Raw genomic sequence first — 20069 nt, 5'->3', positions numbered from 1 at the left:
GTAATTCCTTAATAACGCGGGGTAGGCACCCGCGATGGTACCAGTACGCGGGGTGGGCTCCCGCCTTTAAACCACGGCAAATAAGCAGGGTGGGCACCTGCGACAGCACCAGTATGCGGGGTAGGCACCCGCTATCAGAAATAAAGCGCTCCTGGCGCTAAGGGCAAAGGTGGAAGCGCTTTCTGCGCTAAAGGAGAGTCCAGCGCTCTCAGGCGCTGGAGGCTTCAGCAAAAGTCCCAAATCAAGCGCTCCTAGCGCTGAAAGTCAAAATGAAAGCGCTTCCAGACGCTTTGGGGGGAATAAAAGAAAAAGAGAAGGTCCAGCAAAGTTTTAGGAAGGGGGCAAGGCTGGGCCAGGGGCCAGCTCACTGGGGCCTCCAGGGCAGGGAGGCAGTCCCAAGTGGCGGTTCCTCCTAGCCTCCAGCAGCAGCAGCCCCCTCCTGTCAGGATCCAAAAAGCAGAACCAATTGTAAGGGGACACAGCCCCTTTTTATACAGTAAAAGTCTTTGTTCTTGGTTCAGGGTGAGGGGGAAAACCAGTCGCAGCTGGTTGGGGAGCACCCTTGATGTGCTCAGCCCCTCACCCTATTCACTGGCAGGGCTAGGGTCGTCAGTCGCACCACAGGGGGCGGAGCCAGCATTGTGTGTGGAAAACCCTGCCCTATTCAGGACCCAGGTGTACTCCTCCCACCCATCTAGCTGCTGATCTCCCCATTCACCACTGGGTGACTCATCCTGACTCTGGGGAATCCCTAGCCCGTCACATGACATGACCAGCCAATCACGCGACAGACACACTGCACACAGAAGTGCCCACTTCTAGAAGTGGCACTTCCACACGAGGTACATGCACGCCGCACACATCATCGCGCAGCATTCACTCCCACGAGTCCGCACATACCAAACTCGGGCCTGCACACCCCACGCATCAGGAACTACTAGGGACACATACATCCCCCATGCATTCCTATGGGAGGGCAGGCCTATCTCACCACATGCACTCAGAGCACGCACGCACTTTACCCTGGGACACAGGGAAAGTGCGCAGAAGCCAAAAAATCACCACACCAAGTCACCAGTAAAAAGCAAAAAAGTTCAGGGGTGAACCTGCCAGAAGGGCCAAGTCCAACACTTCCCCTCTAAAGTTTTTCGACCCACAGCTCCATCGACCTATGGGCCGCGGCTCCCCAGTATGTTACATAACAGTTGTTTACTAAAAAAACTTCTGCCAACAAATGGAATTTCGCATACACCCCCCCCCCCCCCCCCCCCCCCCCCCCCTCACTGGGGCAAACAAACCCCAATATTTTAAATCAAGAACAAGAGATGAAGGTAGCGCATACTGCTGCTCTGTGATGAGTATTTCACTTTACCCATGCTATCCTTATAGTGTAGTGTATTGAGCATTTAATCTTATGCTGAGAATACCATTTATGTACTGAAATTAGATTAGGTGATGACATTGTGAATTACCCACAGTTTGGTTAAATCAGCAGGGGTGTGGAATTAAATAAAATATCTACTTGTCCATGGGGCAGGTTGCTTCTTAAATCTACTTGTCCTGTAACAAAATCCACTTGTCCCTTTTGTGCCATGTAATGTGGCGACAAATTACGGCAGCAATCTCATTACGCTAGAGTTCTGACAAAGCCTCTCTAATTATGCCAGGGCTTGTACCATAGTAGGGTTTGAATACTAGCAATTCCCTTAGCTTGCTACGTTTCTGCAGGTCTACATACTGGGGCTGAAGATAGTGGTAAGCAATAGTTCAAGGGTTGGAATGCCCCTTTGAGTCTGTGCAAACCTACTAACTTGCATGTTTTAAGGGTTTTCACCAATTTTTTTCTAATCTTTTCCCATACTGAAAAAGGTTGGAAATTTACTCGTGGCAGACGTAAAACTTCTTCAGGGTTGGGAAACAAGTGGTTGGAGGAAAAGTGAACTTGAAACATTCAGATTTTTACCTGAGCAAATCTACACATGCACATTTGCTCATGCTAAAATGCAGTTCACCAATATTTTCTAGGAACACTATTTCTTGGCCTACTTCTGTAAATTCTTGTGAATTCACGGAGACTGTATATATGCACTTAATGCAAGGATATATACCATGGATGCACTTTTGTGGATAATTGGGCCTCTAATTAGGCCTGGGGTTAACCATGACCTTTTGTGTTTAGTAAAATTATGTCTCTCGCTCTCTCCTTCTCTCGGTCTATAAGCTGGCTTTACTGTGAGTGACCGTATTCTGCTCTATTACAAGGAGCTTATTGGCACACAAAGTAGTTTTGTTCAGTGCCTGGAACTGCTGTGGCAATGTGTGCTTTTTGAGACCAAAACAGTTTTTTGCCAATGCTTGTTAGAATGGCGAGGGCCCTGCAGCTCCCCCACAGATAAGGTTTTACCAAAACCATGCCTAAAAAAGTCACACATTGACAAAACCAAAAGCCTGACCACCAATTTCAGACCTACTGGCTTTGCCAATGCTTGTTTATTTTTGTTTCCCACAATCGTATTTTAACTGGTTACACTGATTTTCCATTATGAATATTTTTGGGAAATACAAGCATACATCAACATGTTACTAAATGATGCTGCAAAGATATGGTACCTAAAATCTTACAGTAGTTTAGCAAAATATTTTTTTCCTACTTGCATTTTTTTGTGAACATTTTATTTTGAAAGCAAAAATCATCACTGTTGCTTTCAAGATTCTGCAAATATTTGCATATAATCAGAGAGCATTCTGGGAGCATTATACATAGCCTCATATTACTAAACTTTGAAACCGTGTGTACACGTTTATACTGGAACCACCGTCCGTAGTGCACGCAGAGCTGACCACATTTACTTTTAGTGCTCACCCTAATAATAAAGGATTTGCATTAATAAAACATAAATACAAGTTTGAACAGTGTTAACACATGGACACACATATTACCTTAACTGTAGACAATGCCCTTCCTTGATCCATAATGTGGTACTGTAAACTTGCAGATAAAGTGTTTGTGCTGTAGGGGGCCTACTTGTCCCAAGGACAAAATAGACATTAAAACTTGTTGCCCTGACCCCAAACAATATGTCCCGGGCGTCGGGCTATAGGAATTCCACATCCCTGAATCAAGAGCTGCGTAAAACATTTTATTAGTTACTATGTTAATAAGAGGGACGTGTTGAGTTTGCTGATCTGTTGCTCCAAAAGCTAAGACCAGGAAAAGTAAGTATTGCATCCAGAATAATATCTGTGGATGAAGATCCTTGCATGCCCTGTGTGTTGACATTTATTATTGGTGAGTGACACTGCGCTCGCTGCAGCTAATGTTGGTCACCGTGTCTCTGTGGGCAAATTCAACATTATTATGTTGATAAGGGAACCCAACCACAACAGCATCAACTAAAGCATCCAACAACAGCAGCAGCCTCACTGCAGGTCTTCACAGTCTTTCCAGTCCTGAACCTGTTGCATACAATTCTTACTTTTAGGTCTGTTAGTCTTGTTAAGTGAACGGAAGGAAAACAAATGACAACAACACCAAGAATGCACTGGGATGAACGTCAGCGACTGGTAACCATGCCCGCGACCATAGCGTGAGGTTTAAGGTTATCCGATCACAAAGGACACAATGCTCCGATACCTGGCTTTTCTTTTGAATCTGTTTTCGGAAGTTAAAGTTTCATTGGCTCGACCACTAGCATGTATTGAGTTGTTAGTGAAAGCTCAGGATCGAAGCGAAACGTCCTTGGTGACATAAAGCCACCTGTTAACCATAGTGTGGTATGAACCCCTTACACGAGGCACCCAATCACCCCATGAGCAAACTGGCATCCAACCAGGGATACGAATACACCCATGTGTAGAGCCACACAACAATTAGCTTGTGGATTATGAACACACTACTGAATCTAACACACTCTGAAGAAAGAATGTGACGTCATGCTTGAAGCTGATGACGTCCGAACTAGGAAATGAAGTTTGAATCTCCGCGTTGGCGCAACATCCTGTAATTCAGGGCAAATCACTTTATCTCCTTGTGCGACCATGTGTAACTGGTGCTCATGTAAAACCGCTCCTATACCTTCCGGTCAAGTTCCCACTATATAGAAGCTGCCAAAAAAGAGGACTCATTCGCAGCTGCTGTCCCAGAACAAGGCTCACCCCTGGAGAAGATTCTAACCCGCCATTCTCAGCATTCCACGGAATCTAGAAGCTTCAGGGTTCACCACAGATGACTGGTGATCATGACAGGCCCACAGTGCTGAGGTAGAACGGAGTTGCTCCACAAGAAAGCATAGTAATAATGTAATTGAGGAGCAGGAACATCCTGTGTGTGCGGTTGCTGTGCAGCTACTGCGTGGGTGAGGAACAAGATGTTTGCCGACTTCTCGGTCTGTGGAGAGCAAATGCGTGCTGCTCGTTGCACAGTTAACGACTTGCGGATTCAGAATCCCTCTAACACCCATTTCCTGGTTCAAGCCTAGTCTTACTCTTAGTAGATGCAGGAGCCTGGGCGAGCCCACACAATACTGCAACAGCAAACCGGAACAAACGTCACAGTGGGCATCATCTCTCTCGACTCTGCAGCTGTGAGTAGAAGGAGCCGCCGGAGAAAACAGAAACCAAAACAGTCCCCGGCCACAAAAAGCATCCTCCACAGCCACCTAATCCTAGTGTATGATGCAGCTCAGAATTGAGGTGCATTGTCAAAGCGTGATCAATATTGCTGTATCTGGCTTGCTGTGTGTTTGGTGTGCATCTGTCCGTTGCACACCTGGCTAGTTTTAACAGCACACCAGGGTATACCAGTGCACTGATTGGGAACCACTTCTCTATTGCACGAATCCACTCCTTTAATGCAGAATTCCAAATGGCCCTCAAGACCTGGCTGTTCGAATAAGCCTCTGGGGCCCGTAAGCGCCAGGATACCCTATCAGGTGATTAGCCTCGCTTTATAAATCCTGTTTGAATGATTGATTGAGTGAATGCACTCAGTGTTTGCTTCCCCCTAGTCACCTAATACTGATGGGATCATTTGTTTCTTGTGGCGATAGGATTCATACTTCTAAAACAGTAAACCAAAAAATCTAAATGCAGTGCATCAGTGCCACTCTCAAGAGCCTTCCAGAAGGTGGTAGAGCTTCTGATGAACAGTGCAGCTAGTGTCCACCAATATTACAATGCTGTTGGAGAGTTTGGAATTCTCACCTTCATCACAGGCTGGCAGACATCCACACAACATATATTTCCAATGTACATTGTTTTTCAGTCGCTTATTTGTCCTTGGTAAGAAGTTTTCTAGAGCCTTGAGTAAGCAAGCAAATTGGCACTAAGTAAGGTATCAACTTGTCTCTATACAATCTATTTATTAAAGGTGAATGTCACAGTTGTTTGTGGTGCTGTCATTTCAGGTCATCTTTGGCTCTTCAGAGATGCACACACAGAAGACGGTCTGCTTGGCAACAAGAAAGAGTGGTTTTTGCTGTTTCAGGCCGATGGGCTGCAACAGCCTTTTCGCGTAGACATCACACTTCCTGGTAAGTAGTGCTCTGGCTTGGACACCCTTGCTAAGTGAGGTGCTCTTTCTGATATCGGGCACTGTCATAATCCACTCTAGAGGGCCACAGGGGGGCAGGGGTTACTGGGCCTAACTGTAGGGATTGTGGCCTTTTACTCCTGCTGTCCCAAGACCCTGCTTACTATGGGCCCGGAGTAACTGGATCAAGTACTACCCCTTCAGCACTTGACTTTCATCTGTGGCCTGGGTTGAACAGTCCAAGGTTCTTTAGATGGAGATAGATATAAGGTATGCATAAGCTCATAACTCAACATGGCCCCTGTGTCCCCAATAGGCTGGTTGTTCAGTTCAATACTGTGCATAATAAAGCAATATTTATTATACATGCAAACACAGCACACTACATAAATCACACAGTAGTTTCTTAAGACTAGCGCTGTAATGGTGAAAGGGGCCGTATACCCCACACACACACCCCTCCTCCCCATTTCTACTATCCCTACCCATTACAAGGGTCCATAAAACCACCATCCCCTAGCTCTTCCAAGTGAAACACTGCTTCCCTGGGTGCATTTAGGGGTGTTGTCCCCAGGTGCAGCCCGTGCTAGAGGTGCACATCAAAGTCTGGCATTGACTTTGAAAGTTCAATTATCTGGGTGATAAATGCCCGATCTCGTGCAATTCACCAAAGGCCTGCAGCCCTGCTTCAGCCTTGCCCAACCGTGGTATTTAGAACGGTTTAGGAGATGGAGTACGTTCCTAGTGGTCCTCTCCTGGCGTCACAGGCTTGGGCAAAGATCCCAACGAGGTCGGATCATCCTGGCAATTGCCCTACAGTCTCAGTGGCAACAGGCCATGGCCCTACAGTCTCAGTGGCAACAGGCCATGGCCTCATCTGGGTCAGTGGCCTCTCTTGGCATTCAGGATCACAAACGCAGGCAATCCCACCAATGGGATCATGACGCTAGCTGACAACCTGTATTTTTATGGTAGCCCCGGTGGGGGTTTCTGACTTTCGTCAGAGAGCAGACTGCTGTCTCGCAACACCCAACTGGACTGGGCTCCGCACACACTGCTCACATGATCCATTTGCCAGGATCCTCGCTTCCTCCAGGGTCTGTCTCCTCACAGGTCATCAGGCTGGTCTTGGCGGGCAGGCAGAAAGATGGTGTTCCAGGCACACAGCAAATATTCTTAGCTCCTGTGTTTCTAGAGTAGGGCCTATTGGCCCCTCAGGTAAAGTTCTGTGGTTGTGTACTTAACTCATCCATGGCCTGCATGGATTGTGTGTAGTGCTGGACAGTGCATGATACTTGCATTTGCGTGTTGGGATGCACCCAGGGACACCTCCTGAAATCCACCGAGGGACGCAGTGTTTAGCTTGGAGGAGGGAGGGGGGTTAAAGACCCTCATTGTGGGGGTGGAGATGGAGGAAGGGGAGAAATCGGGTGGGGGTACATTTCCCTGTTTAGCATTAGAGCACCAGTCTTAAGAGACTTCTGAGTGGTTTATGTAGTGTGTCGTATTTGAGTGTATAATGCATACTGGTTTATGATGCTAAGTACTGGACTGAATAAACTATTGGGTACTATTACAATGAATGTGCTAATGAGGTTCTGTGAAATTTGAATATTCTCTCACAATTCCGATTAAGCGCAGCACATTTATTAAGCAATCTGCTAATACGTTGAGTTTATTTTTTTATTTCTTGCATTACATTTTGAAGTAAAAAATAAAAGGTCATGAGTTATTTTCGACATATTGGGTTCGAATGAACTCTGAGCACTCAAAACCCTAAAAAAAATCTTCAGTAAGCAGCTTATGTTTGGAAGCTTCCTTTTGTTTGTCTGTTCTCATTATTTATAACCTTCTAAGATGGGTACACTGAGGGGGTGCAGTTTTGGGTCTATCAGATGAGACTAGTACAGTTATTGTCTAAGTTCAATATTGAACAGGTCAGTTATTGTGTGTCAGTAATGGACGCTAGGGTTTATTTATTTATGTATTTATTGAGTTTTATATAGCGCTGGCTGGACCCGGCGGTATCAGCGCGCTTTACATCAGGATGTTGGAAAACGAGGCAGCATCCGTGAGGCCTGCACAAATAACATGACTACATTTGTCCTTCACTGGGAACCAAACACCCAATTGTAGCGCCTGACTCTCAGAGGGTAGCATTGTAAAGCAGTCTGAGGCTTACTCAAGGGAGGTGGTGTGGGCTAGTAAACACTAAATAATTGATTGTCCAGTCTGTACTTCGCTTTATAAAAGTAAGAGTACATTTATTAAACACACACACTACTCAATACTATGCACCAATTTAAAAATATACATAAGCTGTTGGAATTACTTTGCGACATTGCATAACATCTCCACCCCTCCCGCAGGGGGGGGTTGGGTCTAGTACCACCACTCCCATGTATGCACATCATCTTGCCCCCAATGCAGTTGGTTGAACATAGCCTGGGGCGAGGACCCGGCGCACTAGCACCATGCCAGTGGCGACCCCCCCCGCCATTATCTCCACAAGCATTTAAAATAGGTAACCCTGCCTTGGTGACATATAACCCTTACTGAGCATGTCCTACTGACCATAAAGTATGCACCTCTATATCTTAAGGGTAGCAGTCTGGGTTCTTTATCTAAGCGCAGCAGCAAGAATACATGTTTAAGCAACACTTTAGAATGACAGTACTCATCACATTTGTGGATCACTAGAATGCATTGCAATTGCAGCCCCTAAAGGCATCACAGATTAAATCATAGGATTACGCATATACAGCCAGACACTCTAGGAGAAATGTCTGGCAACATAACCCCACTTTGCTTATGACATCACCTCACACAAGTACTTCACATTACACGTGACCTTCAGTTCCACTAAAAGAAATAACATTAGTAAAAGCATTTCTCTAGACATCCCCTACTCAGCCCTTCACTCCATTATGCACTTCTCAACCCTCCTCCAGCTGTAGAACGAAAGTTCCAGCCCAAGAGGAGTTATAATGCTGACTGATCACCTTTTCACAAGCGAGGGTGACCCCCCCCCACCCCCTCCTCTAGCGGCCACCAGGCACCAAAACGCTCCTTTCGCCATGCCTTGCAAGGCTTTATGGGGCGCTTCATGCTCCTCTTTATGAATATCGTAGCAGCGACTCTCCCGCTGTGCCGGGGAGAGCCGTGATCTTCGTTCTGGTGCTTCGTGCCATTTCCTGCTCTCGTTGGGGGCCCGGTCCCACCCGGACCCCAACGTGAGTGAAGCAGCGTGGGAGCCTACCCCCTGCTGCTCTGGCCCGTTTTCGGGGGCCCGGGCCCCTGGCGCCGACTCTTCCTTCTGGGGGTCCCGGTCCCACCCGGGACCCCCGCATGCCTTCTCGATGGAAGGCAGCCTGGGGAGCCCACCCCTGCCGGGTCCCCGCCCGGCCAGCACCCTCGCGTGCTGCTGCGGGAGCCGGCACGACACTTCTCGTCGGCCCGCTCCTGGCAGACACGCAGCGTCCGCTCTGGAGCAGGTTCTTCGGGGGGAGTGCAATGGCACTTCCCCCCCACCTCCTCCACACTCGGGGCCCGGGGATGGGGTCCCGGCTCCCCGAACATCTTCGGGGGGGGCACAACGGCGCTCCCCCTCTGTCCGCATCGGCGGGGGCCAGGGTGGGCTCCTGGCGCCCCGCCTAGGGCCACCTTCATGGGGAGCGCGACGGCGCTCCCCGTCTTCAGTTTTCGGTGGGGGCCAGGGTGGGCTCCTGGCACCCCACGGGGGTACCTTCACGGGGTGTGCGACGGCGCACCCCGACTTTCCTTCCTTGGGGGGCAGCCCCCAGGACCTGACCCACCCCGGGGGCAGTTTCAAGACCGCCGTCCTAGCCCCACGTGCTTCGTCGTCGGTCCCATCAAAGGTTGCGTACCTTCTGGGGGGCATATCTCAGCCCCCAGGGGTCCGATCTTCTCCATTTTTGCATCCTTTTGCTCCTGGTGGCGCCCCCCCCCCAGCCACTGGGAGCACTCTCCTTCACCCTATGGGTCTCCAAGAGGGTGCATTCTGCAGGGAGCAGTCTTCACTGGCTCCCTGCGCCAGCCTTTCGCCTGGCTCTCCTCCTGGGCCTCTCTTCTCCCTGCGCAGAGGCCACTGCTTCTGCGCACCAGTCCTAGGCTCTTCTTCTGGTGCTGATAGGGTTCTGGGGGCAGTCAGGGGGTCTCTCCTTCCAACTGCCCATTGCGCCAGGCTCCAGCACCTTCAGCCTCAGCAGACCACACCCCAGAGAGAGCTTCCCTTCCTGTCCAAGCACTTTTTAAAAGTTGAGTACGGGGCTGGCAGGATGTCTCTGTTGGTCCTATCAAACAGCGACACATCACTTCCCTGCCCCTGCTCCCTCCTTCTTGTCCAGCCTCTGGGTTTGTTCAGAATTGCGTTGTCCGGTGTCTCTGGCCACATGGCCTCTGAAACCCAACTCCTTCCCCCCTCACTGCCTTCCCTCCGTGGTGCAGCCTGGTGCCTGGCACCTGGCACCTAGTGATGGATGAGCCTGTAGCCCCACCAATCATCTCTTCCTGGAGAGGAGGCCTTAGCTTGTGGAGAAAGGTTATCAATCCATCCTGCTGTGGTCAGCCCTCAGCCAGGGTCTGGTTATGGCTGGCTCAGAGAAATATGACAGTCCTGTATGACCCAAAAGCAGAACAAATATGACTTTGGACTCTGCAGAATACTTCTTTTCACATCTGCTACAGTGGACTTTAGTGCGTGTTTGGAATCTGTAGGCCTAATGGAAGTTACCCTAGCCCATGGGTTCCACCTCCCCATAAGGGAATAATGAAGTGAAAAACACATTAAACCACACTGACTTTCCCTGGCATGTTTCTTTCCAGTGTATAAAGCCTATTCCATGTCACCACCCAATTCCGCATAAGTCCTGCCACACCATTCACTTTGTAGCTGCTCCTGGACTGCGCACGCTAGGAATGTCCCTTGCGCAGCCCAGCCCGTACACGTGTGCACACGCATGTACATATGTGTCTGCATGTAACCAGCCCAGTGTCCCTTATTCCATCTGCTGCGCAGTGCCCTGGTCAAGCCAGGGTGACACCACCAGTAAAATCCCCATGCAGTCTCTTACATCCAGAGTTCACTGTGGGTGAGTCCCAACTTATGGGGCTCCCCCACAGTAAAAGCTCAACAATTAGGTGCTCAAAAAGCGAAAAATCCAGGTGGCCCATTGTGTCAGAACCACCTTCTAACAAGGAGCAACAGCAAGATACAACAATAATCATTTAAACATTTTCACGGAAATTTCAAAGTGAATGTCAAATCAAAAAGGGTTGGTTTACAAACTGCTTTTTGTTGCCGTTTCCTCACCTTGACAGCAACAACCCTGCGTATCGGTGAACCCTTTTTTAGCTGCAGGGTGAGAGCGGGTGTGGCTGTACTCCCTTCCCAGTCTCAATATCTGCCTCTTCGCTCCTGCCTGAAAGAGTGGGAACACCTACCAGCCCCTTGTCAACTGCAGCCCATCGAATCGCCACCCTCCTATCTAATGATCCACATGCCTTCCATCAATAGAAGGAAGGCTTGTTTGTCTTGCAGTGCTCCAGGCGAGACGGAGTCTTTGCCTGCTGTTAAGCCTAAGTGGACTGATCAACTCTCTGGTCACGGTTCCTCATACGCTCTATTTCCCGGGTTACCCTGCCACGCTTATTCACTTCATATTTGCCCATCTTTCATCATGAGGCCTTTCTCCTGGGCCGGCCCATTATGGGTCTGGTTTCTGGCCCCGCCTTAATGTCCGCCAGACTTCTTTGCATTGTGCACTGTCTCCCCATGGTGGAGTCTCCCTTGCTTGTACTTCTACCCACGCTGCTTCTGCATGGCTGGAGCACATAAAATGATGCAGCTTACAGACACTCCTGAAATTGCACCTTCCCATGACGCCAAAACTGGGATCACAACTCCCAAGCTTAAGTATGTGGCTGGCCGGACATGTTTCTTACCAAGAGGCTAGCTATGTGTGTGCCGCCTCATGCAACTGAGAGCCTCCACAAATGACTACAGACAAGGATTTCATTACAAGACCGGAGGCTACCATTATGCAAAGGCTTTTATTGCCGCTTCCTACTGCAGCCCTTTAAAGCAGGTTCACACATCACAAAGATGAGAATTTTCATGAAAGAGTTCAAGTATCTGGTGTACGATGTCATCTTCCTCTTTTACTAGCTGCTTCCAGCAAGATGAGTATACTCTCTCTTACTTAATTGATCTTTGTCTCTTAGCAAGGAGCTATGTGGTTCTTTATATAATATAGAATGTTGACTATGACTTGGAATGGTTTCGTAGTAACGTTTAGGTTGTTTATTTCGAATGTGTTTATATGTGGCTCATAACCTTTATAATACCACTCTCCGGCCAATTTATGGCTGGTTCAGGTAAGTTCTTAAGGTGGTATATTTGTTCGTCTTGTCCGCGAAGTCATATTTTAAATAAAAAAAAGAGAGAACGAGCGCGTGCATAGTACTACATCTAAATAAAAATGCAGATACTGCAGATTATAGACATTTTATTGTGGGCGTAGTGGCACGAAAGTGCGAGGAGGAGCGAGCTCCCCTTTGCGTGTTTTCAAAACACCCCGGCAAGCAGAGGCCTTACCGTTTTACAAGCATGCCGAGGTGAAGAGCAGTGCATGTCGCGCTGCTGGACACCGGCTCCGCCTTGAGCGTCAACAAGGGAAGGACGGTGACAGTCCATCCTTCTTGTTGACGCCTATTGCGTAACTATAGCAACAGCTCCTCAGCTTTCTGCGAGCTGCAACGGCCGTGTTGAGCGGAAAAAAGCTCACAGAGACACGAATCATTTACATTTATACAAAAATAAACCAATAATCAGTACGCTGTTGCCATCCTGTGGTCAGAACGCGTTAAAACCACCAGAGATAAGTTTTTTATTAACAAAACTTTACGAGTAACAGCGAAAGAAGGCCTGGGTGACTCCTTCACCTTAAAAAATATAAAACAACAAGAACAAAACCGTGAGTAAACTAAAGGGCACACACCTATGTATGTATGTATGTGTATATATAAATATATATATTTAGCATGATAATAATTAAATATAAGGAAAGTGGCATCAAATTATTCGACCGGCAGTCAACAGGCATAACAAGCATTTGCAATGCAATAGGTCTCGCATTTACGCGAGTTTGAGCTATTGACATTGCAAATGACAATGCCTTTCATTTTTGTTTTCATTTTTAAAACATAACTAAAAGGCATTGTCATTTACACGGCCAATAGCTTAAACTCGCGTAAATGCGAGACCTATTGCATTGCAAATGCTTGTTATGCCTGTTGACTGCAGGTCGAAACATTTGATGCCACGGGTAGCTGGAGAAATGGCTGGTCTTCCGCCAACGCGACGTTTGCTTTGGAGACATATTTCAAAAGCCTACACATCTGGCCTTCGAAATGAGGCTTGACGTCCTGTTGATTCTTTCACGTCACAAAGTCAAATCTGACTATTAGCCCCTAACATCCATAATCAGTGATATTGTATTGTTCACTGAAGCGTCTGGGCAAAACGAGAGAACTTGGGGAGAGAGTGGGAATTGGACCCTACAGAGTTTCGTGCTCATCTCTACTATTCCCTCATTTTAAAATCAATGGTTTGTTCTGCGCCGTGAATAGTAGCACTTCATTCACTACTGAGTATCAGTTTGATCATTGTTTAAGCAACACTCAGTCAGAAACTATTGCATATGTTCCTGGTGCGGAGAAAAGAACCACACTAACACAAGATGTGTCACAGGCAGGATTTTTGTGGCGCACGAAAAGGATCCCGGATCACCTGTTCTGGGTGATATAAATCAGTACTTCGGGTACTGAACGCGATGGTTTGCCAGCGCCAATCTTAGCTCGGTTTAACTGCGACGTCTAAGTCTAATATACGCATCATGTAGATCTAGACGGGCATTTTACGCAGGCTCGGAATTGCAGCCCGAATTTCAAGACACCATTATATAAAGTTCACTGTAAAACAAAAGCCTCTCAGGCATCTGCAGGATATCTGCGGAAATAGGAAATGTGGAGAAAAAAAGAGTGGGGGGTGGGGGGCGGCTGAGCCAAATTGAGCTGCCGGTTATCAGGAGGACGCTTGCATGCTTCTAACAAGACAAGCCCGGCGGAGCGTGGCGCGCGCGCTTGGCGGGGGTGGGGGAGCGCATTCCAGGCGGGGGAGCGGACCCTTTGAAGTACAATGCCAAAAGCGGATTGCATGGCGTCACGATGCACGTGATTGTGCGCATGCTCTCCATGCAATCCACTTTTGGGAGCCCCTTACTAGAGTCTCGCTGAGCGATCGCTTACGCGATAGCCAGCGAGACCTAAAAATAAACCAATAATCAGTACGCTGTTGCCATCCTGTGGTCAGAACGCGTAAAAACCACCAGAGATACGTTTTTTATTAACAAAACTTTACGAGTAACAGCGAAAGAAGGCCTGGGTGACTCCTTCACCTTAAAAAATATAAAACAACAAGAACAAAACCGTGAGTAAACTAAAGGGCACACACATATGTATGTATGTATGTATGTGTATATATAAATATAATATATATGTTTGGCATGATAATAATTAAATATAAGGAAAGATGGGACAAAACAGCCCAATAATTCAGAATACCCGGGAACTGATGGGGGATAGCATTAAAAATGTATTTGAAGAGGAGCTTAGATCCTCTGTTAAAGAGGCTGTGAGCGCCGCACTATCTATCCCCTATAGAGAGAAACTATTTCTCTCTTTCAGATGGAGAGTCCCCTACTACCTCTGAGCCCCGAAGAGGGGGAAAGGTTTCTCAAAAGAGGAAACTCATTTGAAAAGGCATCCAACTACGCCTACGGTAGTCCTGGCGCTACAATAGAAATTAGTGCTCGTAGTAGCGCAAGAGAAATTGGCCACCTGGACGGGGCACATGGAAGAGTTGCCCTCAGCGGCACGACAAGAAAGAGTGACCTTCTTGGCACAAAAGATTCTAGAGACCACTTCACATCGGCAGATGTATGATAATCTTACAGGAAAACTCGATAGTACTACACCTAAATGTACACACTCATTTCACAAAGAATTCACATTCTACAACATTAACTGTCGCTCCCTTCCCAAACACCAACCCATATTTTCATTTCTTTGGGATCTCCTGACAGATAATCAACCTGATGCTGTCTTTTTAACAGAAACCTGGCTACAGGAAAGTTCAGCCCCTGATGTGGCTGCAGCTCTTCCGCCTAACTACTCCATTATCAGGAAAGACGGGAGGAGAAAAACCGTGAGCGGCATAGGGATTCTCTATAAAACTTCATTTGAATGCAAAACAGAAGATTGTTGTGTTGAAGCTTTTACGCTGAAAGTAACGCGCCCTCCCCTCCCCCCAGCCAACTCAGTCGATTTGTCTGGCGCCTGAACAGAAGGTGGGCTAAGCTCAATGTCCAGACTTTCAATAAGCTCCTAGTTGACAGTAGACCGGGTTTTAAACACATTTCTATAAAAGATCACGGTCATATCCAAAATTGGAAACTACAAGCTGTAGAAACATGCATTCCTTTGCTACTAAACGTTCTAATAGACATCTGCCAGCAACCCTGGTTCACTGATAGGCTTAAAAGTGAAAAGTCGAAGTGTAAAACGTTATAAAGATGCTGGAGAAACATTACAATGAAGATTCCAAAATAAAATACAAAAAAGCCCTAAGCGAATAATATTATACTCTTTGTAAAGTGGCCCCCGCAGAGTTTTTTTCACACAAAATCCTCCAGGCACAAAACTGTTCTAAAACGCACAACTGGTAAAACAGTTATCTGGCTCAGAGACCCAGACAACTTCCCCTGCTCTTACCCATTGTCAATGTGAAGAACTTGCTCTCTATTTCACGGATAAAGTTGAAAAGATACATTCTGCACTGCTAAGCAAAAACTCTTAAGGTACTCTACCAGAGGCTGAAATCACATACAATGCCATTTTAGACCCTGTGATGACCGATCTTGCCCACAACATTAAATCCTTCTGCAAATCGGAAACCTGGACACCCTTTGAGCCTAGCTCCTTTAATCACCTTTTGACGAACATTAAATCTGGCTCTCCCGTGACTTACTTCCTTGTCATGTGCTTAAACAGCTTGATACTTTCATACTTTAGATAATAATGGAACTCTTAAATGCATCTCTACAGGAGGGTATAGTTCTGCTTGAATGGAAACATGCTATGGTGCTCCCTCTCTTAAAGAAAGCCAATTCCAACCCTGCCACTCTGTCTAACTTTCGCATCATCTCGTTGCTCCCTATCTCTCCAAAAATTCTGGTAAAGCACGTTAATGGTCAGTTGACCTCTTTTATTGAATTTCCAAACTTTCTTCATACTTCTCAATCAGGGTTTAGAGCTGGTTTCTCCACGGAATCCTCTCTCCTAGGGGTAACTGAAATGTTGAGGCACCGGTTAGATGAGGGTGAAACAGCAGCACTCACTTTGCTGGATCTCAGCGCTGCTTTCGACACGGTGTGTCACTACGTTTTGATTAGAGCTTTGCTGTCATTGGGCATGGCGGGAATGGCCTTGGAGTGGTTCTGTTCTTTCTTAAAGAACCTAGGTTTCCAGGTCTTCTCTGCTTCAGCAAGCTCTAACTCCTATCCTTCCCCATATGGAGTTACACAGGGCTCGGTGCTGAGCCCACTACTATTTAATGTGTATATACGTACATTAGCAGAGGTTGCTGAAGAGGCCGGTTTGTCTCTTTTTTTTTTTTCCTGTGCTGACGATACCCAGATCATCTTTTCCCTTTCTTCTTCTAAGGGTTCTAAATCCACAGTCCTTCAGTGAGGATTGAGTAAAGTTGCGTCCTGGTTGCAAAACAACCTGCTCAAATTAAACGGGGACAAGACTGAAGTCATGATCTTAGGTTAAAAAAACAGGACCTTTGGGGACCATAACATTGGCCCTCTGAAATGGGAGCTTTACCCAGGCCGGTGAATTATGTTCGTAATTTGGGTTTCATCGTAGACTAACATCTAGCGATGAAACAACAAGTCGCCAAGGTGTCCTCTACCCGTTTACTGTTCTGAAATGGCTAAAGAAGATTGTATGGATTATTCCTCTCTCAGCACAGAGAACAGTAGTCCATGCCCTAGTTACTTCTAGACAGGACTACGACAATGCTCTTTATCTGGGTTCCAACAAAGCAACGATCCAGAGGCTTCAATTAGTGCAAAACGTCTGCTGCTAGACTACTTTGTCGTGTTCCTAAGTTCTCCTCTGTCTCGGGGTTTTCTTCGTGACCTACACTGGCTGACGGTGGAGAAACTGTTCAAATTTAGCTTTGTGCTATATGTTTAAGGTTAAAACAGGAGTGGCCCCTCAATATCTTAAAGATCTGTTTCAAAATTAATAGCCGTCGCGTCCTCTGCGCTCCGCCCAGCAAACTAGGTTTGTTGTCCCTAAAGTCAGATGTATTGTTATACGAGGTCGGTCCTTCTCCTATTCAGAACCGATCCTATGGAATTCTCTACCTGCTTCCCTACGTGAGGAAACTGTTGGGTGCCTTCCGCAAGGGTTTAAAGACTTGGTTATTTTAACCTTTTATACTTTTCCTTTCTCACTCACTACTTTCCCTTCCCTACCAGCTTGGCGCCGGGAAACCCTCTGGGGTAGCTGTGCGCCATACAAATTCAATTTAATAATAATGGATTAATCCATTTTCGACCCCCAGGACAAATATGACAGTCTAGAGGAGGATGTAGAACAACCTTCTACGTCGCAGGAAATCAAACACCCCTTCGGGGGCAAAATGTTTAACCCTACTAATATAAGACATCTGCGAAGCGCGGAATGGTGGCCAATAAACCTTGTTTTTCCAAGTATCTATCTCATTGGGTAAGAAAGCCTCTGGTCAGGGAGACCCGTAACCTTCTTAGGAACAAATTATCAAGACCCTCTACAGTAGACGAAGTGTGCTACAGACCTAATTTGGATCCAGAATTAATAACCTTTCTGTTTTAAAATTTGGAAAGGAATAGAGAAATGTCTAAAACAATGCAAGGACAAACTCCTGGACATTCTAGGTCCTCTTACTCGTATCATTGACATGGCTGAGGACGTTAGAGGTAACAAGACCCCTATTAATGACGATCTCTTAACCCCTTGCATGCCCTTGACGGAACCACTCCGTCATGAGCCACGGGCGCCGTGTGCTCATGACGGAGTGGCTCCGTCCTGCTGCGGCCGTTGGCGGCCGCTCCTCCCACGCAGCGCTAATTCCCCGCCTGTGCGGGTGATTAGCGCAGTGGGTGGAGTCATGACGGAACCACGCCGTCATGAGCACAGCTCGCCGGTGACTCATGACGGCGTGGTTCCGTCATGAGCATAGCGGTGCCGCAAACCCCCCAAATCCCCCCAGCGCTGCGGCGGAATTCGCGCCGCAGCGAAGGGGTTAAGAGGCTGGGTTCAACGGGCTGTATGCATCCTAGGTAATGCTAATGCAAACCTGATTATGGAAAGACGGAAAGCTGTGTTAATAAGGATGAATCCTAAACTCGCAAACTTATCAGCAAAGGAAAACATGGGTGGCACCAAAGGCCTCCTTTTGGGAGACGACTTTGTAAAACCCTTAGCGAAATATGTGTCCACCTTTACGGCCTTCAGCAAAGCACAAACCAATATGCACAAGGTCTTTGGCTAATGCCCCCTTTTTGGAAGGGCTGACAGGAGTGGACTAGCTGTCAGCTACGGATCATTTAGGTCCCAGTTTTACCCTCAAGAAAACCGAGGCCTCGCCAATTATGAAAGGGGCTACCGACAAAGCACACATTTTTACCCACAAAGAGGGAGAAGCCAGAGAATCCCGTGGGGAAGACCAAGATCCTCAAACCAAGGATATCATGGTGAGCAATACTATTTCTTCCACCAGAAAAGAACAGGGAAGCCTGAGGTTATTTATTCAAAATTGGAAAAGAATAACAAAAGATCCCTGGGTGCTGCAAACTGTTGCAGGTTTCAAAATAGACTTTTGGAAATACCTGTACAATCGATAAAATCCAGGGAATGGACTTTAGACAAAGAAAAGAGGAGTCTAATAGACTTGGAAGTGACCCAGATGTTAGAAGAAGGTGCTTTAATTCGGGTGAAAACAGTACAGGAAAAAATAAGGGGATTTGTAAGTACTATTTTTTGGGTGAAAAAGAGCCTAGGGTTGGTGACCTGTTATAAACCTGAGAGAACTAAACACGTTCTTAGTCTACAGACATTTCAAAATGGAGGGAGATCATTTACAAGCCAAAGACTGGCTGGTAACACTAGACCTCAAAGACTCCTATTTCACAATACCCATAGACGAGGGCAGCCAGAAGTACCAACGGTTTGCATGGAGGGGCGTACTTTACCAATTCCTCTGCCTACCCTTCGGTCTATCCTCGGGCCCATAGTGCTTCACCAAAGTACTTTACCCAGTAGTCCGTTATATCTCATAGAAAAGGGTGGTTCTCCTAATTATATATCTAGACGACAGTCTCATTATGTCACAGGGCAGATCAGAACTTTTAAACCTCTATCATGGGCTACAGAACTCTTGGAGAATCTAGGTTTCATAGTGTATACGGAGAAGTCCGTCATTGTTCCAGCACAGAAGATAGTTTCTGGGCTTTCAATTGAATTCCATTCTATCCCGATTAGTCTTACCACACAAGAAAGTGTTAAAGATAAAAAAGAGGGGAGAACGGTCTTAACCAGAGATTCAGTACCTGTGAGAGAATTCGCAAGAGTCTTGGGACTCCTATCATCTTCTATTCAAGCCATTTCCCCAGGCCTCCTTCACTACAGAGGGCTACAGAGACTGAAAGCATTAGGTCTAAGGAAAGGCCTGTGGTATGGAGATTCTATTACCCTATCTCAAGATGCTCGGGAAGACTTAAACGTGGGCTGAAGAATCTGGAGGCATGGAATGGCAAGGCCATCTTAAGGAATGTCCCAGACTTTGTCCTAGAATCAGACGCAAGCAACAGGGGTTGGGGGAGGCAATCAGGAAATGGGGGGGGGAAGATGGTTCCTAGAGGAACAGTCACTCCACATAAACTGTTTGGAAATGTTGGCTGGACTGAATGCCCTTATGAGTTTCAAGACTTTACTGCAAAATTCCATTACACACGCATTCACTTAGACAGTTTATCGGCTGTATCATATATAAATCGACTGGGGGGGTACAAAATCACAAATGCTTTCGACCTTAACTAAACAAATTTGGTATTTATGCTGGGAACACAAGATAGTGCTAAGAGCAGAATTCATTCTATGGCTTCAGAACACAAGGGCAGACTGGAACTCAAGGTTCCTCAGAGATTCCAGCGATTGGATGTTACATCCGGGTGTTTACGCCCGGATTCAAGATCTATAGGGACCAATTTAAATAGATTTATTTGCAATCCGACTACCCTTACAAGTTCCAACATACTTCAGTTGGAGACCAGACGCAAAGGCAACAGCTGTACAGGCCTTCCTTCAATCATGGGGCAAAAACAAAGGTTATGCCTTTCCCCCTTTC

The 20069-nt window shown here is 46.9% G+C and overlaps 1 protein-coding gene across 1 annotated transcript in view; it reads left to right on the top strand.

Moving 5' to 3' along the window:
• The window catches only part of VHL (von Hippel-Lindau tumor suppressor), a 59491-nt gene that overhangs the window by 22729 nt on the left and 16693 nt on the right, over positions 1–20069 (top strand). Inside the window, exon 2 of the mRNA XM_085624479.1 lies at positions 5406–5531. Coding sequence (XP_085480605.1) covers positions 5406–5531 — 126 coding nt within the window. The remainder of the gene's footprint in view (positions 1–5405; positions 5532–20069) is intronic.

The sequence above is a fragment of the Triturus cristatus genome, chromosome 9, assembly GCF_964204655.1.
Source record: "Triturus cristatus chromosome 9, aTriCri1.1, whole genome shotgun sequence".
Taxonomy (NCBI): domain Eukaryota; kingdom Metazoa; phylum Chordata; class Amphibia; order Caudata; family Salamandridae; genus Triturus; species Triturus cristatus.
Note: the sequence above shows the minus strand (reverse complement) of the source record. Positions and strands in the feature narration are given on the sequence as shown.